Source organism: Ammodytes marinus (genome assembly GCF_949987685.1).
Source record: "Ammodytes marinus genome assembly, chromosome: 9".
Taxonomy (NCBI): domain Eukaryota; kingdom Metazoa; phylum Chordata; class Actinopteri; order Uranoscopiformes; family Ammodytidae; genus Ammodytes; species Ammodytes marinus.
This window is the reverse complement of record NC_137213.1, coordinates 15,620,647-15,639,374: the sequence shown is the minus strand read 5'-3', so window position 1 is coordinate 15,639,374 and position 18,728 is coordinate 15,620,647. Positions and strand designations below refer to the sequence as shown.

The window sequence follows — 18,728 nt, the reverse complement described above, 5'->3', positions numbered from 1 at the left end:
ACAGAGAGGGGAGGGACACATTCAGTAAATGATTACGAAGGAAAAGATGAGCCAGCTGAGAGAATCAGCAGTTCATTTCCTACAAGTCCCCAAAGCGGAGAGCAGTGCACAACGTGCTTTGTCTTTCAAACAAAGACAAAGATCAGTGCTGTGTACACATTATTGATGGGGTTTAAGATTAGGATGTCCAGTCCTGTAGCTTTGAGGGGGGGTTGAAAGGACATGAGGCACCACATTTGTGTCACTGTCTATCTCTGAGTGTGCCCTTCTCAATTTGTTTGAATGTTGAATGTAGATGTAACAATATACTGTATTTCAATCGAATAACAGCCAATCCCACTATTGTATGCATTGCATATCACGGCATTATAGAATTGAAAAAAATAAAAAACTCTAACAATTTACAATAAGGGTAAATTGATTAACTGTCAATATATCCTACCCCTATTGAATTGTATAGTTTTACCGAAGAAACACAATTTCAATCTACTTTGACCTTTAATTATTTCAACATTTCATTGTTATAGGCAGGTGATGATTAAATGCAAGGGTCCTCTGTTGGGCAAAAAACAAAGTTCTCTCAGCCCTGCACCTCTGACTGGATATTTTCCCTTTTTTGTCACCGGCTCTGTTATTGATTTGAATTCATATACAATAATGTATTTACAACAACAAATGAATAAGGGATCAACACTTCCTACTCCCACCACAACCTGGTGGGTTGAAGCGAGCGGGTGCTAGAGATCTGAGGAGCAAACCCTGTAGATATATTTAACAGATATGACAAATAGCAAATGTTCTGCTTTAGTAACAAAGATAGCTCGGTTTTTCCTGAATATTTGATCAGAATTGGAAACAAGGAGCCAATTTTCTTGGGCTGCTGTTAGTGTGTATTTGTGTAAGTAATACTTCAAACACACACTCTAGGGTCCAACATTGCTATTTTTCCTCTCTCTTCTATCTTAATCAGAAGTAAATCATAGTAATTAGGCAGCTATGACAATCTCACATTTACCATAATGAAGTAAAATAATAATTTATCTATCAAAATTACATGATGAAACGATTTTTTCGAGGGTAATCCCTCTCGGTCCATGGGAATAGGCTGAGGCTAAGCATTGGAAAAGATGAGCAAACCATGTATATACTGTTAACAAAAAAAGCCAGCGTTTACTTGTTGGAAAAAGGGCTAACAAGGAAACAAAAGAGATGCATGATGGGAAGTGTAGGATTAGTGACTAAATAGCTCGACCTTTGCTGCTTCATTTGTGACGCCCTTTTTGTAATCTTGCCAGTCTCCCAACTAAAGGAAGTGCAAGTCTGTTCTTTTTGTTATGTCCCCTGCAGTAGCAACCATCACCATGATATTTATTTTCTTGCAACAGCATTCTTTTCACTTCTCCATCAGGATTTCAAGCCGTCGCGTTTTTGTAAGGGTTTTTTTTCAGTCCACAGAGCTTTTAGCGCACAGGCGTCTGAGGAAAAACTACAGGACTTTGACAGTTGTCCTTCGCCTGCTTATGATGAAACTAACCCAAAAACAGGTCTGTTTGAGCTGTGTTTACACCCAAGAAGATTTAGTTTCCGGCAGGCATCTGTCACAGCGTGGGCAGTGAGCAGTCCTTGTGTGCTCAAAATATCACAATTCTTTTATTAGCATTCTGACCGCATTTAACTGTTATATTTTTCCTGGCAAGGGATTATTAATTATATAAACCTGCAGATGTACAAAGGATCACACCTACCAAGCAGTTGGAACTAGTTTTTTTAAAGTTAACTTTTTGCAGAATTGGTAGTTTGTGGTATCATTTATTTTGCTGCTTAGGAAATCTTTACAAACAAACACTAGTTTCCGCACAGAGATTACAATGGAAGGTTAATAATGATGAGATGAGTCTTTCGTTTGTCAGTTCTTCAAGTTAATCAAGTAATAAGAGTATCCACCCCTTGACGTTTGGAGGCCCTTGACAGGAGTTGCTTACTGTCCCGTGTTTCACAAAATATTTCCTACAGGGTCCAGTTCCTTGGGCAACTGATTAAATCACTGAAACAGGGGATAATAGTTTTGACAATTGAATGGCAGATATGCTTCCTTGATGTACTGTTCTTGTCTTAACTCAGGGATACAAACATGCCAACGATTTATGCAAACTTCAACTGGTCATTCGTGCACAGGCACTCAAATGTGAATGAAAAGGGAACTCTGACTCCTCGAGGAAGTGAGAGGCAGCAGATAGATACATCATCGAGCCATCCTAAAAATGGAATCATGAGGGAGGGAGGGAGAGCGCAGAGAAACCACAGGGCAGAAAATACACAGTTGAGGGAAGTAGGCTGCTGCATGTCAATCAAAAAGCTGCGGGAACAAGGAGCGGATGATGCTGTGATGCAGGGAGGTGTTGCTGCGAGAGGACAAAAAGGATGGAAAGCTTTGTGAAACTCTTCCATGGAAACAGCAATGGCACACACACACACACACACACACACACACACACATGCATGCAGACACAAAAGCACATCCAGTCCAGAGCTATTCATGTTATATAGCATCACAACAACAATACATTAATCACACAGACACCCTCTAACGACAGAAGCTGTTGTTTCGGGCACCGGACGGGCTATTGGAAACTCAGCCAAATAGAGGAAGTGTTTTATCTAAATGAGGGGGCCTAAAGACAACACCAGGTAAAATGTCATTTTACATTCTTGTAATCCCTCTTTTAAATAAATCTATTTAAAAAAAAACACACACACCTGTAACCCTCAAAGTACTCCAATACAATTATGCAGATAAATAAAATGCTATCTTTATGTTGACATGTTACAAGTTCACGTAAGGAATAAATATTGTGTGTCAATCAAATGTTATATTTTCAAAGACCTAGTTTGGGTAGAGATATGGTTTCAAAGCCTTTCCTGAGATGTTTGTGCCCCTGTGTGTGTGTGTGTGTGTGTGTGTGTGTGTGTGTGTGTGTGTGTGTGTGTGTGTGTGTGTGCGGATTTCCCCTGCTTTTTTTCCATTTAACAACCTGCCCCCCTACTTAATATCGCACAGTTCCAAGCAGGAACCGCTATTCTCTCCTAGTGTAAATGTGATAGTGCTGTCTCCTGAGTTTCTGAGCTCAGGGGAGGCTCAAGCTTTTCTAAATATTGTGTCAGGTATTCCTTGCAGGAATCATGTGTAATTTGAAAGGTAGCTGAACATATGTTTTGGTTTTAGTTTGTTTATAATGTTCAGATTTGCTGCGGTTTATTAGTTTTTGGCAAGAAATTTAGGAGGAGAGGAGAGGAGAGGAGAGGAGAGGAGAGGAGAGGAGAGGAGACTTGGGCCACTGCTGCATCAACGGCATTTGCGTAGAACACTGCGTCCCCTGGCCCACTTCCCATGCAGCTTGACAAGTCCAAAGAGTGGACAGGTGGTGTGTGGGGATGGTGCTGGAATAGTATTATAAGATGATGCCCAGTGACCATGTGGCATCGCCCGCTCTTCGTATGGAAGGAAAAAGAGCCTGCGTGCCCATAGTGACCACACAGCTATGAGTCACTGGCACTGCCATTTCCTGCCAAAGTGGATCAGAGCTATAGTGGGGCCTTTGGGTCATGGGAATGGCCAGAACATTTGATGACAATGTTGCATGGTTCGGGGACCGCTTTCAAGTGAGATCAGGCTGATCTATTCTGTTGTGTGACCAAAAAGATGAAACAGCAACAAATCACAAGAGCAGGGAAATTGACATTGCTCACAAACATCTCCTGTAGCCAAACTACTTTGGGAGATGAAAATGAAAATGTATAATTTCAAAACCCAAATGAATTCGTAGCGTCTTTGAAATGACGGTAGAAGGAAAAAGCTTGAATTAAAGTGCCAAGACTTGTTGGCATGACATGACTTCTAATAGAAAGTGCAGCAGTGTGTGTGTGTGTGTGTGTGTGTGTGTGTGTGTGTGTGTGTGTGTGTGTGTGTGTGTGTGTGTGTGTGTGTGTGTGTGTGTGTGTGTGTGTGTGTGTGTGTGTGTGTGTGTGTGTGTGTGTGTGTGTGTGTGTGTGTGTGTGTGTGGGATTGTGTGTGTGTGTGTGTGTGTGTGTGTGTGTGTGTGTGTGTGTGTGTGTGTGTGTGTGTGTGTGTGTGTGTGTGTGTGTGTGTGTATTGTAATGCATGAAAACACATCTTGTTTCAGCTCATAGTGACTGAGACAGACTTTTAGCACAGCCAGGGCCAGGTATAGGCAACCGACCCGAGATTAATTGGAAAGGCAACGATAATTACTTGACAACAAGTCAGATTTTAGTCGGTTCAAACTTTGTGCTTGTAAACAAACAAGATAAAAATAGAAGCTGTCTCCCCGGGCCAAGTAAAACCTTCTATGAAAGCAAAAAAAGGGTTAGTTGTAATCCTGTGGATTAATGGATTTGGGCCTAGTGTAAGTAATAGAGGCCAGATTACATGTAGATGCGACTGTGGCAGGGTGATCTGCAGGGGGCTCAACCTCCTCACCAAACAAAGATACTGTGTGTGTCAGCCAAACTCAGTGCTGGAGAACGACATCGCACCTTTTTTGGGGGATGGGCTTTGACACTGAATCACATGAGCAAGAGTAAAAGCATGTCAAGTTCTCAATTGTATTGTGATTCAAATATGTTGTAACACCACTACACGTCACATTCCAAAGCGACTAGATTAAAAGCAGCAGTCAAATTCATCGCAAAAGTTGAGCGGATTTCCAACACAGAAAAATGAAATACTGACAGATGGCAGTGCTGAAATCTTGTGATTGGGGCAAGTAACACTCTGCTGCCCCTTTAGTTTGCCCCGCACAACCAGAGTGGAGGCTAAAGTTTAGCCCTCAATAAATCTGGCCTAGATTAAAGATGCCTGTGGCTGTGGCAACTCTTCCTCCAATGAAGCACTGGATAATCATATTAGGCATCATATGGGCTTCCAATATTCACCGTGACATCATGCTTAGCTGTTGCAAGAGTAGCATTAGCCAACCGCCTGTGGCCAAAGCTGTGCACCCACACACACACACACACACACACACACACACACACACACACACACACACACACACACACACACACACACACACACACACACACACACACACACACACACTCACTCACTCACACACACATGCACACGTCTTTGCCGTGTCAAAGTTTGGACAAAGTGTACAAACAGGGGAAAAACAGCAGCTTTCTATGGCAACGTTCGACTCTAATTGAGGGATGTGTGTTCAAGGAGGGGAAGCAGACTCACCGTGGCAAGCTCATCAAACTTTCCAAACAGCTCGTTCAGCAGTTTAACCAGTTCCTGGGCTGTGCACTGGGAGGCCAGGCTTGTGAAACCGACTATATCTGCAAACAGGATGCTGAAACAGAAAGAGAAAGAGAAAGAGAGAGAAAAAAGCATTTGAGTCGACGCTAGTTATTTATCGCAGCATGTTATACCGTCTGCATAAAACAAGATGATTGGGTGCCTGATCATATTAGCTCGCAGGAATTTGTTTTAAAATGACATTAGGGAAGCCTGAGCCAAAGTCAATTTGAACATTCTCTTTGGATAATGTGCTTAAAGCAAACTAATCAAACATCCGAATTAATGACCCTGCAGCAGCAAAAAAAAAATGTCCTGACATGGATGACTCAGCAGGTATCAAAGAAATGTCTCATCTGAATCGGTGTACCCGTTCCCAGTGCAGGCTAGTTAGCCTTTAGCTTGCAAACTCAAATTGGAGCTTGTATCAACATTCATTGACTACAGGGGCAACGTTGGCCCTCAAAGTTTCACTTCAACACTCCCATGGGAAATGCTCTCCACAACAGGCCTGAAGTTTAGAAAAAAGAAAGTGTTATCCTTGTTGTAAAAAATAGAAAACTATAGAAAACTATAAGACTGCTCAATAGCCACAGTATTTATTTTAAATCATCAAAACTTCTTTACAAAAAAAGTTTTAGAGCTCGACTTAAGGGTCGCATTAAGGGTCTGTGTTGGTTTGTTTCACTGTTTGTACACCCTAAGCTTGTTTTCTTCTGTGCTGCTTCTGATTTGTGCAGAAGATGATCGTATTCGTCATATTTAGTTATAACTTTACTGTGCTAAAAAAAACTTCTTAATACCGTCCTCCTAACCCTTGTGAGGTCACTCATTATCAATCTGCATCATCAGAGTGGAGCAGGAACTTATTTGAAGGATCTGCCCTGTGCTGTATGGCAACAGAGGGTGTGAAGGGGGGGATTAGTCATCAAACTCTGACTGTCCAGAACAACTTGCATGTCTCCCTGCTGGCTCTAGTATACTGTCTGACGGTAGGCTGCTGTCTGCTGCTGGTGGGCCGGAGTTTTCACAATGTGACAGGGTGGCTGGATCCTGAGCTGCTAAAATGTCAGTTTGTCGTCTCTGCAGATGTCAGATGTTAACGAAGGGGGCACTGCATTCGATTTGGTTTGCGAATGTTTTAATTGGCAACCCATCTGTGGCAGATAACTACAGTATCTGAAACGTCAAATATGTACATTCAAGTTTAATTCACTAAAGCTCTGCAAAGAACTTAAGTGAGCCCCTATAGCGAATATACGGATATAGTGGAAGCCTCTTTTGCTGTGTGCAGGGAATTACCCGACAACAGAGCAGGGAGCTGAATAAAAAAAATAAAAATAAAAAAAATTATTATGAGTGATAAGCCAACACAACACATGCCCAGTTATTTAAAGGCCTACTTCACCAGTGGGAATAAGAAGGTGTATTGAACTCTGAGATCCTATGTAGTATAAATGTGCAAACATTTTAGAAATCGGTTCATCCTAGCCTGAGAAAAGGCAGAAAGAGTATTTTATGGTCTCACTGGCTGTGTCTTGATTCAGGGGTTGCGGTCTTGGAACCGGCCTCGTAGGCTGCATTTGAAGACCGATTGCGTCATAGCGGCGCGCAAAGGCTGTCCCATTTGCAAGGCTCCTTGCAAGGCTCCTCATATGCGGTCGTGAAATGCAGCCTTCGTTTCACAGTTTTGAAGCAGTTTTGAAGGCTGCATCAGATGTATCCTTCGTGGCCCAACATATCCCAAGATTCATTGCGTTTTTTTCAGAGATTGCATAAAATAAAATAAAAAATAACAAAACAGCAACGTGTTGCTCCATCTTCTTAACTTTTATCTTCCTTTCTTTTTTTCTTGTACTTTTTTTTCTTTTCGTCTGGTAGGCAACTTATTTTTCTTTTTTCCTCCGCTGACAGGGCTGTCTCCGTTGGCAGCAATCAGGGTTGCTAGGCAGCACAGGAGCGGCGAGTCGTCACGCAAGGTAACGGCTTGTTACGTAAACCGGAAATGCTCGTAAACGGAGACCTGCGGAGACCGTCTCGTTTAACAAGGCTCGTTGGCCTTAAAACCGGCCTTAAAATCGGCCTTCATAGGCTATAGCCTTCATAGACCGCGAGACTGCGTCCTACCAAGTGCGTGGTCTCTGAATCAAGACACAGCCAGAGTCTAACCCTACATTTTGCCCAGTAGTGACATCACTACTGGGCAAATATAGGGTTAGGATTATCAGGACAGCTGGGCCAAGGGAAGACTGAGGAAAGACTGAGGGAAGAAAAACCTCATTCATTATATTATAATAGTGATTTTATAATGATAAAACTGTCGAGGAAATTCTATATTCCGACATGCTATAATAGAAAACTAAACTCACAGAGAATTTAAGAATGTAATTACATTTATAATAAGACAAAACAATAGAGTACAGAGTGTAAAGCTTCAGACCTACACGGTCAGCCCCCGATGGGACTGACAAATATCTTTTGGTCAGACTTTATTTAAGGCCCCCTTCAACAACCGGGATGTCAACTAACAGATGGTTAATAGAGTAAACAGGTCTCAGGGTTTTATTGTGGTCAGCCACATTGTGGTTTATTGTGGTCAGCCACAATAAACATTAAAATAGTTTAAGCAACTGTTTTGTCAGCACATTTCTTAGAGGAAATGCACATGTGTTAAACTGATGTAATATACATATGAAAAACAGATCAATTAGATAGTTTACAAATAAATCTGCCCTCACAAAAACGCCGGTTCCGTATGGGTGAAGTATTCCTTTAATCCCTCAAACTAACACAACAAATTATGTTTCATGCCTGATCTGCCAGTTTCCACATACTGCTGGCTGCTAAGATTACAGGACAAATTTTGCCTGTGATTTTTTGAAAATGGCACATTTTAGTAGTAGCACAACAACGTCTGTACCGAGTAGTTTATATTGAATATTCTCATATATCAAAAATACATTGTGTGGGGACACAGGGCTGTGAATTCCCTCCTCACTTCGTCGTCACTGGTTGGTGAAACTGGGCCCTGCTCACTTTTTTTAAAGAGTTCAGTCACTTTACTCTGTGGACCATACCATTATTCAAGTTCCCCAACCCCTAGTCAAGAGTTGAGTTTCCTAGCTACCGAGACCATCATTTGTAAATAGGTTTTGTTATAGTCTGTGTGTGAGCATTTAAATTGAACAGTGCTGTCATTGTCAGTCAGAAGGTGGAAGCAAAAATAGTGACACAAGTGAGATATGTATGTAATTCATTGGACATACAGTAGGTCCCTGGAAAAATGAGTCAAAACAAAACATATTTGTAAAGTTAAAGTAATGTGTGTTAACAGAATATCAAACTGGAGAATACAGCACCCTGGAAACATATGGGGCTCGGGAACATACCACCCTGTAAACATAGCACACTATTAACATACAACTGCGGCTCCTACATGTCTCTCGGCATAAAGCATACACCTGCCATGACGTGCTGCAGAGAGCATCCCAGTTTCTAATGATTCTCATGAAATCTTCAGGCCTGGGTTCCATTGAGGTCAGAAATCTATATATATGCTTTGTTGGAAAGACGCAACAGGAGGGCTTTTTATTCAGCCCATATTCAGCATATCTATTGTAATGAATGAAAAAACATCTTGTTTCAGCTCATAGTGACTGAGACAGACTTTTAGCACAGCCAGGGCCAGGTATAGGCAACCGACCCGAGATTAATTGGAAAGGCAACGATAATTACTTGACAACAAGTCAGATTTTAGTCGGTTCAAACTTTGTGCTTGTAAACAAACAAGATACAAATAGAAGCTGTCTCCCCGGGCCAAGTAAAACCTTATTCAGCTCTTAAAATGTTTATGAATAAAAAACCTTACCATCAGGAGCAGGTGGTTACACTTAGCACATCATAAATGTACATAAAACATATAATAAATATAACATACAATAAATAGGAGAATACACAAGTCGCCTTGGTCATCAGTGTGCTAGGGCAGACACACAGGTAACTAGGGATTGTTTTTGACTAATGACTACACATTGATTCTCTTTTCTTTTTTTTTAAGATATGTTTTGGCATTTTACATGCTTTTATTGATAGTGCAGAGAGACAGAGGTGAAATGGGGCAGAGAGGGGAGTGACGTGCAGAGAACGACCGCGGGCTGGAATCGAACCCGGGTCTGCTGCTGGGCCCGGCCCGGGGGGGGGGGGGACGCCCTACCAACTGAGCTAAGGGCGCCCCCACATTGATTATCTTTTGACGACACATTGATTTTCTAAATCCTATTCTTCAGAACACCTGTATGTAAAATCTGCGGTTAGTCACTAATGCTTAATGTTAACTAGTGGACATACTGTTGACAGTTAACACAGAAGTTGCTGTCGTGTTTAGAATACGTTTACCGGAGCAATCTCACACCTTATGTTTTCACAGTGGGAACTTCTGTATTGATTTTGAATTTCCTGCATTAAAAAAACCTTCAAAACAAACACTGCAGCAGCACTTTTGGCAACAGCAATAAGTGACTCTTGCCGCAGCCATTGCATACACCAAACTGTACTGTAATGTACTGTACTGTACTTTGCCATATTCACTTTTTTAGGGTGTAAAGCACGTCTGTCTGAGCGAATTCCATTATCCACAGCACTACAAATCAAATGACTAAGCAATGTTATACAAACACAATTTTTTCCCATTTCTGCCAACTTGTCGAACTCGAACTCTGTCACGCTTCCATTATTTCCTCTCCAGTGGCACATATACCAGGTAAATTATTCCCCTCTTCCCGCCCCAGTTATGCTAATCTCCTCTTTCACCCCTCAATGGTAGGCTTTGCTGTAGCTAGTTTGGCGGATGTGATTTCAATTTAATCACATAGCCAAAGACAAGAGCGACGTGGCAACTTAAAGGTTAACATTGGACGGTGGCCCCTCTGGAGTTCCAGTATGTGGGCGGCGTACGTATGTGCTGACGTAGGGCCAATAAAAGAGGGGGTAGCACAGAATGGCATGCAGGTACTCACCATTCATTTCAGAGGGATAACTTGGAACTTATTTGCGAAACCAGAGAGTAAGCGTCTACAAATTTTACAAAACCTCCTGACAGTGACCCAAGCAGGTCGTCTTTGAAACAGAATGACATTGTTTAGATTGTTCTGACCTTTTTAAAATCATTGAACTCATTCAGTTTTGGAAGTATTGAATGCAAAATGAAGTGAAGATTATGATTGTCATTAAAAGCTTCCTACTTTATATGCCAAGTGAACAACGATATATCCATTGTGTAAAGCTGATGCCTTCATTGCAGGAATTGCCTTTTACTGGCATGATGTGTGCATTTAGTGTATGTGTGAGGGTCGACTCACTGCAATGTTATTCATAAAGAGACTAGACATTAGCAATGGATGGGTTGCTAAATTATACTGTGATGATCAATCTGAAAGCTCTTTAATTAAAAGAACAACGTGATATTCAACAGTGCATGGTCATAATTGATCACTGTTTTCACATTATTGGCTGTGTAAATAATACAAATGCAGTTTGTAAGATTAAGAATGAATTGTTTTTGTATGGGCTTTTTGTTTTCAGATCGATTGATAAATTAAAATAAGTTAATGTCAATACAGGACTATAATATCCAACACATCTTGCTAAATAAAATTCAGGCTTGTGACTTTTGGAGTCATATTGGTGACTGATCACTACAATATCCCCCCTGGCAGGATTTTAATCAGATCACACGCTGCCCACAGTCTCAACGTAATGAAGAAAACTCATTGTACATTGTGCCTGCACACTGTTTGTTTTCTAATTACAGTCCACCCAAATCACATAAATCAGTCATCCAGTCTGGATCACTCTCAAAGGGTGACGCCATCTGAAGGAGTTCAAGGCACCCAAAGCAATCACCAGAGCTCCACCGAGACGTGTCCATATTTAACCGCCGCACGTGCACACGGCGTTATGCAACCAGAATAGTCTCCATTGCATTTAATCCCCTTTAGCAACTTAATCCCGGGGCTAAGCAAACTCTTCTTCTCGAGCCTCCCTGCTGCTCTGAGAACACACAGGGAGAGGAGGAAGAGGAGAAGCGAAGAACTAGGCAACAGTGAAATGTTGATGAGTGTCATAGAGGAGATTTAAAGGCGGAGTCAGGGATTCTGGTCAACGCTTTGATGGAAATATCTCCTCACGGTCAGTTAACCTGTCTGTACTGTGTGTGCGCTGAAAAAAATAATCTGGTGTTAATACACAGCCGACTCAGTAAACAGCTCTGTAAAGAAATGGTATGTAAACAAAAAGGGTCCCAACGTAGCTAGCAACATGCCCTTTTTACGGAGCCGAGGCTCTGTATTAACACTGGAAACAAGCATTCTCCAGAATCGCTGACTCTACCTTTACCATTTCAATAGGAAACGCATATTGAAGTAGATGTAAAGGACCATTGAAAACATAATCAGGTTTGTAGATAGCAGTCAATGTAATATCTTTTTTTTTACATGTTGCGGATAAAGGTTAAATGGTCAAACCAAGCCAACCACAGTGTCAGGGATGAAATGCTAATGTGTATATTTGCATTGGTGGATTGTAAATAAATACAATGAGTAAAGTATTATACTTATAACTAAGTATAACTGAGAGGAACTTGTACCTAACTTGTATTTCCATTTATACTTAATTTTTCTACTTCACAGACTGTTTTACACACAAAACATATCATCACTTTAAAACAGTTGATTTGTTGCTTGAAGTAAAACTACCCAATGAAGCAGTAAGATAAGCTCCCTCAAATGGTTTCAACATTAAATGAAGCTTAAACCTTATTGATGTATCAACAAATATAATACAGTAATAAAACAATAAATATAAATATAAATAATAATATAACACTGGCAGATGTGATCCTGCTGCTACCTAAGATACATGTTTCTAGCAATAATGTTATATATAGTATTTTGAATGCTGGATTTTAACTTGTAATGGAGTATGTTTACATTTTGGTAACTTTTTTTTTTTACATAAAGGATCTGAGGTAAAAAAAAAATGTCTGGCAAAGATGATGAAAGGAAGACAAGAAGGTGGGGGATTTACCTAGGGCATCATGCCCTTCCAACAACTTCTTCTACAAGCCTGAAGCATTATTTTGACACAGCATAGCTAAGGCCTCCCGGAAAAGCAGCTGCTGAAACTTTCTCAAAGAGAGACACAGGAACCGATAAAGGAGAGAGAGACAGAGAGAGGGAGAGAGAGAGAGATAACACCCATGAGCTACCTCTTGCAGCTAGACAGTATGCGGTACCTAGTTTGAGATCATTTGTATCTTTCATGCTGAAGACCTATAGCGGTTTGCAATTGGGATTCCATAGCTGTCAACTCGTTAGCAAAAAGTAAGTATCTAAAGACAGAACATATCGCTCCCCAACTGTCAGGAATTTGGCAACTGTGCAGGACATTGCACAAGTGCCAGAGGAATGTCGTCGTCACTAAGCATTATTTAATCGGCCTTTCTTTTTTCCCAGTAGGATCCCTAACTCCAAAAGCCTTTCTTCCCTCTCGGGGGGCTATTGAGATATGATGGCCCAGAAGTTGGCAGATGCACCAATGCCATATTAGAATTAGCACAGCAGGAAATAATGACCGGATTTAGTTAGTTCCCCGTTGCTCTACTGTATGTAGCATTCCTCTGTCATAACTCTATGTTAAACATTGGGAGAGTACAACCCTAATGTGTTTGGGCTCCAGTGGGACGGGGAATAGCCCTTGATATTGTGTAGAATTTAATATTTCAGTTTTCGAAGTTTGGGGCGCTCCTTGTGTTTTTGGACCCTGTTGGTTTCGGTTCACACTACACTGATATACTGTGTATCCCTCAGTGTTCTTTCCATAGGACACGTTTGGACAAGTCATATAGTTCCTATTTAGCATGCATCGTGACGCTTTGAGACAGCGTTTAGGCCACTATTTCAGTTGGAAACACTCCAACAAGGAGGATATAGTATCTCTAAATACCCCTGTTAAAAGCGGTGCTAGTTAAGTCCATTTACAGCTAAGCTTTAAATGTCTCTGAGCTTGTGGCTGCGGTTGTGTTGATGTGATGAGGATCCTACCTGACATTGTCATGGCGCTGGATGTAGATTTTGTGAAAGATCCTTTCTGGGGGCTTCAGGAAATCCTCTTTCATCTCCATAGCTACGTTCCTGGGCAACAGACTCATTAGCAGGCGCTCCTATGTATATATATATATGTGTGTGTGTGTGTGTGTGTGTGTGTGTGTGTGTGTGTGTGTGTGTGTGTGTGTGTGTGTGTGTGTGTGTGTGTGTGTGTTCAAAAGAGAGACATAAGAGATAAAGTAAGTTTAAATATACATTTATACAGTCAAACGAGGCAAAGTTATCATAGGACAAAGTGTTGGTAGCGATAAGAAATGTGCTAGACAAAAAGGCATGAAATCTAACAGAAATGAATAATGTGTTGAAATGACTCACGGCCCAAGAGAGAGAGAGAGAGAGAGAGAGAGAGAGATGGATAGAGAATGGGCTGGGAGAAGTAGAGAAACATAGACACACATATATGGTTTTACCAATAGGTTCAGCATTGCACACATGAGCCTTTACCTGTTTTTCATTCTCATCCTCCATGCGGAGTCTCTCTTCAATGCAGGTGCGAGCCTGCAGGAAGGCCTTCCTCTGGGCTCGTTCTGTCAGGATACGCACAAACAGTCCTGACAGGTTGACACTGGTGAACAGCACTGTGTTGGCAACCAACTGCAAATGGAAACAAACCATGAAAATCACGGATTTCATTTTTTTAAGTACACTACAGTTGTTAAAGACACATACAGTCGGCACATCGGCAGTTGCTGTAAAGTACAGACCGTTTATTTATGTCTTATTTTATGTATCACGGAATGAATAAATTGTGGATTTGTATTTTCATAAATGTGCAGAAAATGTCATCTTAAATATGTCCATTAATTGATATACTTTGCTCATACGTTTGTCTTTGCGTGTTCAGTGCATTTGTATGTGTCTGTTTACAGTAATAATATATGCACATACGCATTCATGTTTAAACATTTGAAAGTGTGCCCCTACTTTCTAGGTCTCAAAACAAGGGTTAAGGTTACGTTAAGTTAAATTAATACTTTGTATATATTTTCTTATTGCTGTAATTTATAACTATTCTACACACAATCCTAGAATTAATTTTGAACTAGGAAGCATTCTTGTTTTGTTATTAACTGTGTTTTAGAGTTTTTCTTTCTGATCTGTTGTTCTGGTTCAAAAGCTGCTGCAATCAAATGCCCCTGTGGGGATAAATAAAATTGCATTTAATTTGATAACATGTGTAAAGTGTTACCTTTTATGGAATAGAATTTATGCACAACAAACTATGCCATGATAACATATTAGATTTTAAGTATAAAGTGCATACAGCTATGTATAACCATTCAAAACTAAATCTAGTAAACAAAAACGTCTTCCAATCTGAGAGATAAGTACGAGGGGTTAGCAGGCCCTAATAATTCTCTATGTTGGGGTCTGTGCCATTAAAGCAGGTTTAAGTCCGTGCTGGGGTTCATCCATCACAGCCCAGCACAGCAGCATGACTGCTTCAACCTTGTGCAGGACACCTCGAAAAGAGAGCTCTTTTGACTGCGGTCGGCTGGCCGTGGCTTTGTACACAAATCAAACATGGTCCTAGATTCAGTTCGAGAGTGTACACTAGCAAGCTGTCACCCTGGGCCTGGGCCGTAATTATACATTCGTAAGAATCAAGGAATTCATTCTCTTCATGGCTCAGGTGATCCATCATGAGTCAACGGTGGAACATATTTGACCTCAGGAAAAAGCTATTACAAAATGTATTACACTTCACTTGTAAAAAAATTATAGTATCATATCGGGGCATTTGCAAGCATCATAAATACACTGTCAAAGCCTTGTATGATACATGCGCAACTACTTCAATGTAAAATAACTTCTATTGCCACGGACAGCATTTTCCCGGTCCAATGAATAATGGATTGCCTTGAAAAGACTGTTTTTGGCAGCGGCAGTATGTCTTTGTGCTTGGCAGCATTGCTCGCAACCGTCAACTTGTTCAAATTATGCTAAAGTTGCTTTGCAGTCTAGAGTAAGTAAATGTGGACATCCAGTTTAAAACACTCAATCCTCTGTTTATATGTGGGGATAATAACTGGTCATAACTGACCCTATGAGACTGTAGTTTTATGCAGTGAGGAAATTACAACCATAACATTAACTTTGAATGTGTAAATACAATAATAATGATAAATTAATTAATAATAACTGTTAAGGTGGTGAATATATACCAATAGCATTGTATTCCTCTTGGATTAAAGTTAATAGTTCTTTTATTTTCATTTCCAAACATGAAATCACCCTTGTACAGTTGTTGAACTCCCTGGGACTGGTTACATTGTTTAAAGCATGTCATAATAGCTCTATAATGGGAAGGTGCCATAAATAGGGGACTCATACTATATATATTAGTTGTTCAGCGTTGTTGTTTTCTATTTGTCAAATTAAGCCTTTGTTGTTTTCATACTAATGCTATTACAAATTGTATTACGCCAAACTCTTTGATGTATCAATACAATATGTCACTAAACAGTCTATTTCATTGACAATTAATATCCAGGTATAACAGTACAAGATCTGATAGGGAACTAGAAATAACCTATTTTCCATGTTAAATTCTCTGCCACACCTGCTTTAAGGAGTAAGATATCTCCGGTAGACAGAGCCATGAAAGCAGGCAGCACTTGTAGGCTACAGAGTGGCTGGGACCTAGGTGGGTGGTTTGGTGCAAGCCTGGGCTGTGCGGGGTCATGCCACACAGCTCATCTCTAAGCTTAATGGATTAGCTATCTCTGGTAGTCCAGCTAACACTGTCCTTCACAAGGCTATGCCGGTATCGTATAGCTTTAGCCTACATGCAGGGACAACAATCTCCTCTTCAAATACAGCTGCCATCAGCCCAGGGTGTCATGAACTGATTGCATCTCAATTGAGTTTTTCCAAGAAATGCACAATTTTCCTGTCATGTGCCGCACGGAGGGAGAAATGTGTTCCCTTTCCCCCCCTGGAGGGTTTGACTGACGTGACATATTCCTCACAACTGGTGACAATCAGAAATGTGTGTGTGTGTGTGTGTGTGTGTGTGTGTGTGTGTGTGTGTGTGTGTGTGTGTGTGTGTGTGTGTGTGTGTGTGTGTGTGTGTGTGTGTGTGTGTGTGTGTGTATGTGTGTGTGTGTGTGTGCGTGTTTTTCACTGTCACAGAAAAAGTACAGGGATATAAATATGCAGAGAGTGGAGTACCGATTTCTATTTAAGCTCAGTAGTGGCATGACTTTGCCCTCCTTTTCATAAGGGAGGCATATAGTCTGGTGTTTGTGTGTGTGTGTGTGTGTGTGTGTGTGTGTGTGTGTGTGTGTGTGTGTGTGTGTGTGTGTGTGTGTGTGTGTGTGTGTGTGTGTGTGTGTGTGTGTGTGTGTGTGTGTGTGTGTGTGTGTGTGTGTGTGTGTGTGTGCCCCTCTGTTTGGCCCACTTGTGGTGCTACCAGGAAATCACTCTAGTTCTTCCGTCTCAGCTGCTGGCTGGAACACATCTCGAGGGAAAGCGCCATGAGTGGACATAATGCTTCTCTCACTCCTTTTTCTCTCTTTGTGTGTACAGAATAAACAGTATGCATCGCCACAACTACACTTTTATAGAGGTTGACTATAACTCTACCTCAGTAAATGTGTACAATTTCTCACAGGTAAACTTTTTGGCCGTTCTGTGTTCATGCTGAAATTCTTTGAGTTTGTCCACCATAGAAGTTATGATCAAGCTTCTCATCTAAAATCCTAATTTAGGGCTCACAATTTTAACTTCACGCCTTGGCTTCGCTGACATGAGCTAGATGGTCCTTTTTCTTTTCTTTTTAACCAAAGGAGGTCCTGGCAGAATGACACTTTCGTCGAACTCGATCAAAGCCTGAGCAAATCCAATCAAGCCTAACCACAGGGAGCTGTCCTTGGTGCTGAACTGACGTCTAAATAGACTACACTAGATTAGAATCAATGCTTAACTGCACTGGCCTATATTATCTCTCATTGTACTTTATATAGTGTGGAGATGAAACTGAAATAATGATCATAATAGACATGTTGTCGAAGTTAGAATAAAAAAATTAAAATAAATATGAACACGGCATACTAACTAAAAAAGCACCACAATGGACGTGTGTAGCATTATATATGTATATACTGTATGGCCTATACGTACCGTTCTCCACAGTTTCTGGGTTTTCATTGTGACCGAAGTGGCGGTCACAATCAAGTGCGAGACGGAGACCATTATTCCCAACACGACGGCCAAGAGAGTGCGCACAGGTAGGAGGGCGTAGGCGACGAAGGTGACCAGGATGAGCTGCCACACGCCTTGCTCCGGGGACGTCGGCGGCTCGAACCCGATGGCGCCCAGCGAGAAGGGGCAGCAGAGGAAGGAGAAAGTGAAGCTGAACAGCAGCGTCAGGTTGACGATCTGCTGCAGCTGAGTCACTTGCAGATACTTGACGTTAGTTACGATGAACAGGGACACGAAGACGACACAGTGGACCGGATGGGAACCCTTGGGGATGGTGAGGCTGGGGCCGGACAGCAACTCCACCACGGCCAGTGTCGAGGACATGAAGATGAGCACGGCCAGCGCTTTGAGGGTGGACGTCTGCTCCAGCTTCAGGTTGTAGTTCTGGAAGAGGGACTCGAACTCCTTGCAGTCGAACTCGTCCTCGCACACGATGGTGGTCAGAGGGACACCCGGTGGACAGTGACTCTTCTTCCGCCTGGTTTTGACTTTCTGAAACGGTACTTCCTCCATGTCAGTGCCATTCATAAACTGAATACCTGCTCACCCGCTTTGAGGTCAAACGAAAAACAACCGGATCCCAACGCCGCCGACACACAGACTCGGAGCCAAGCAGGGAAAAGACGCGCACAGCAGAGCAGGGCTGGAGGGCAGAGCGTCCCAGATCGCCTTTGACTGGCCGGTGGCCACAGACGCGCGCCAGCCACACACTATCCACAGGTTGAATTGTGTTGTTCGAAGAGATCACACACCAAACAAACCGTCATGTCCCGGCTGTATTTGCGTACGATCCTCAAATATATCTACACTATCCAAAATGTTGTTGGGTTTTTTTTTTTTTTTTAAGCGTTCGTTCGGGCGCTCAAAGAAGAGCAGCGCACACGACGTCTAGTTCAGATGGTAGAAGCTTTTTGCGGGGCTCAGATAGGATCACGCCTGCGCATTATGAGGTGAAGATAAGACAGGTCTCAGCTACTCAACAGCACAGTCAAGACGATTTGACTGGTACGACTGCACAGCTCCCCTCACCAATCTCACAC

The 18,728-nt window shown here is 41.7% G+C and overlaps 1 protein-coding gene across 1 annotated transcript in view; it reads right to left on the bottom strand.

Annotated features, from left to right (window-relative positions):
* LOC307255360 (adenylate cyclase type 1-like) overlaps positions 1–18,216 on the bottom strand; it is a gene marked incomplete at both ends in the record, with an annotated part of 40,720 nt that extends 22,504 nt beyond the window's left edge. Inside the window, 4 exon segments of the mRNA XM_080034042.1 lie at positions 5,264–5,375; positions 13,420–13,538; positions 13,927–14,076; positions 17,608–18,216. Coding sequence (XP_079890168.1) covers positions 5,264–5,375; positions 13,420–13,538; positions 13,927–14,076; positions 17,608–18,216 — 990 coding nt within the window.
* Between the last annotated feature and the right edge of the window lie 512 nt (positions 18,217–18,728).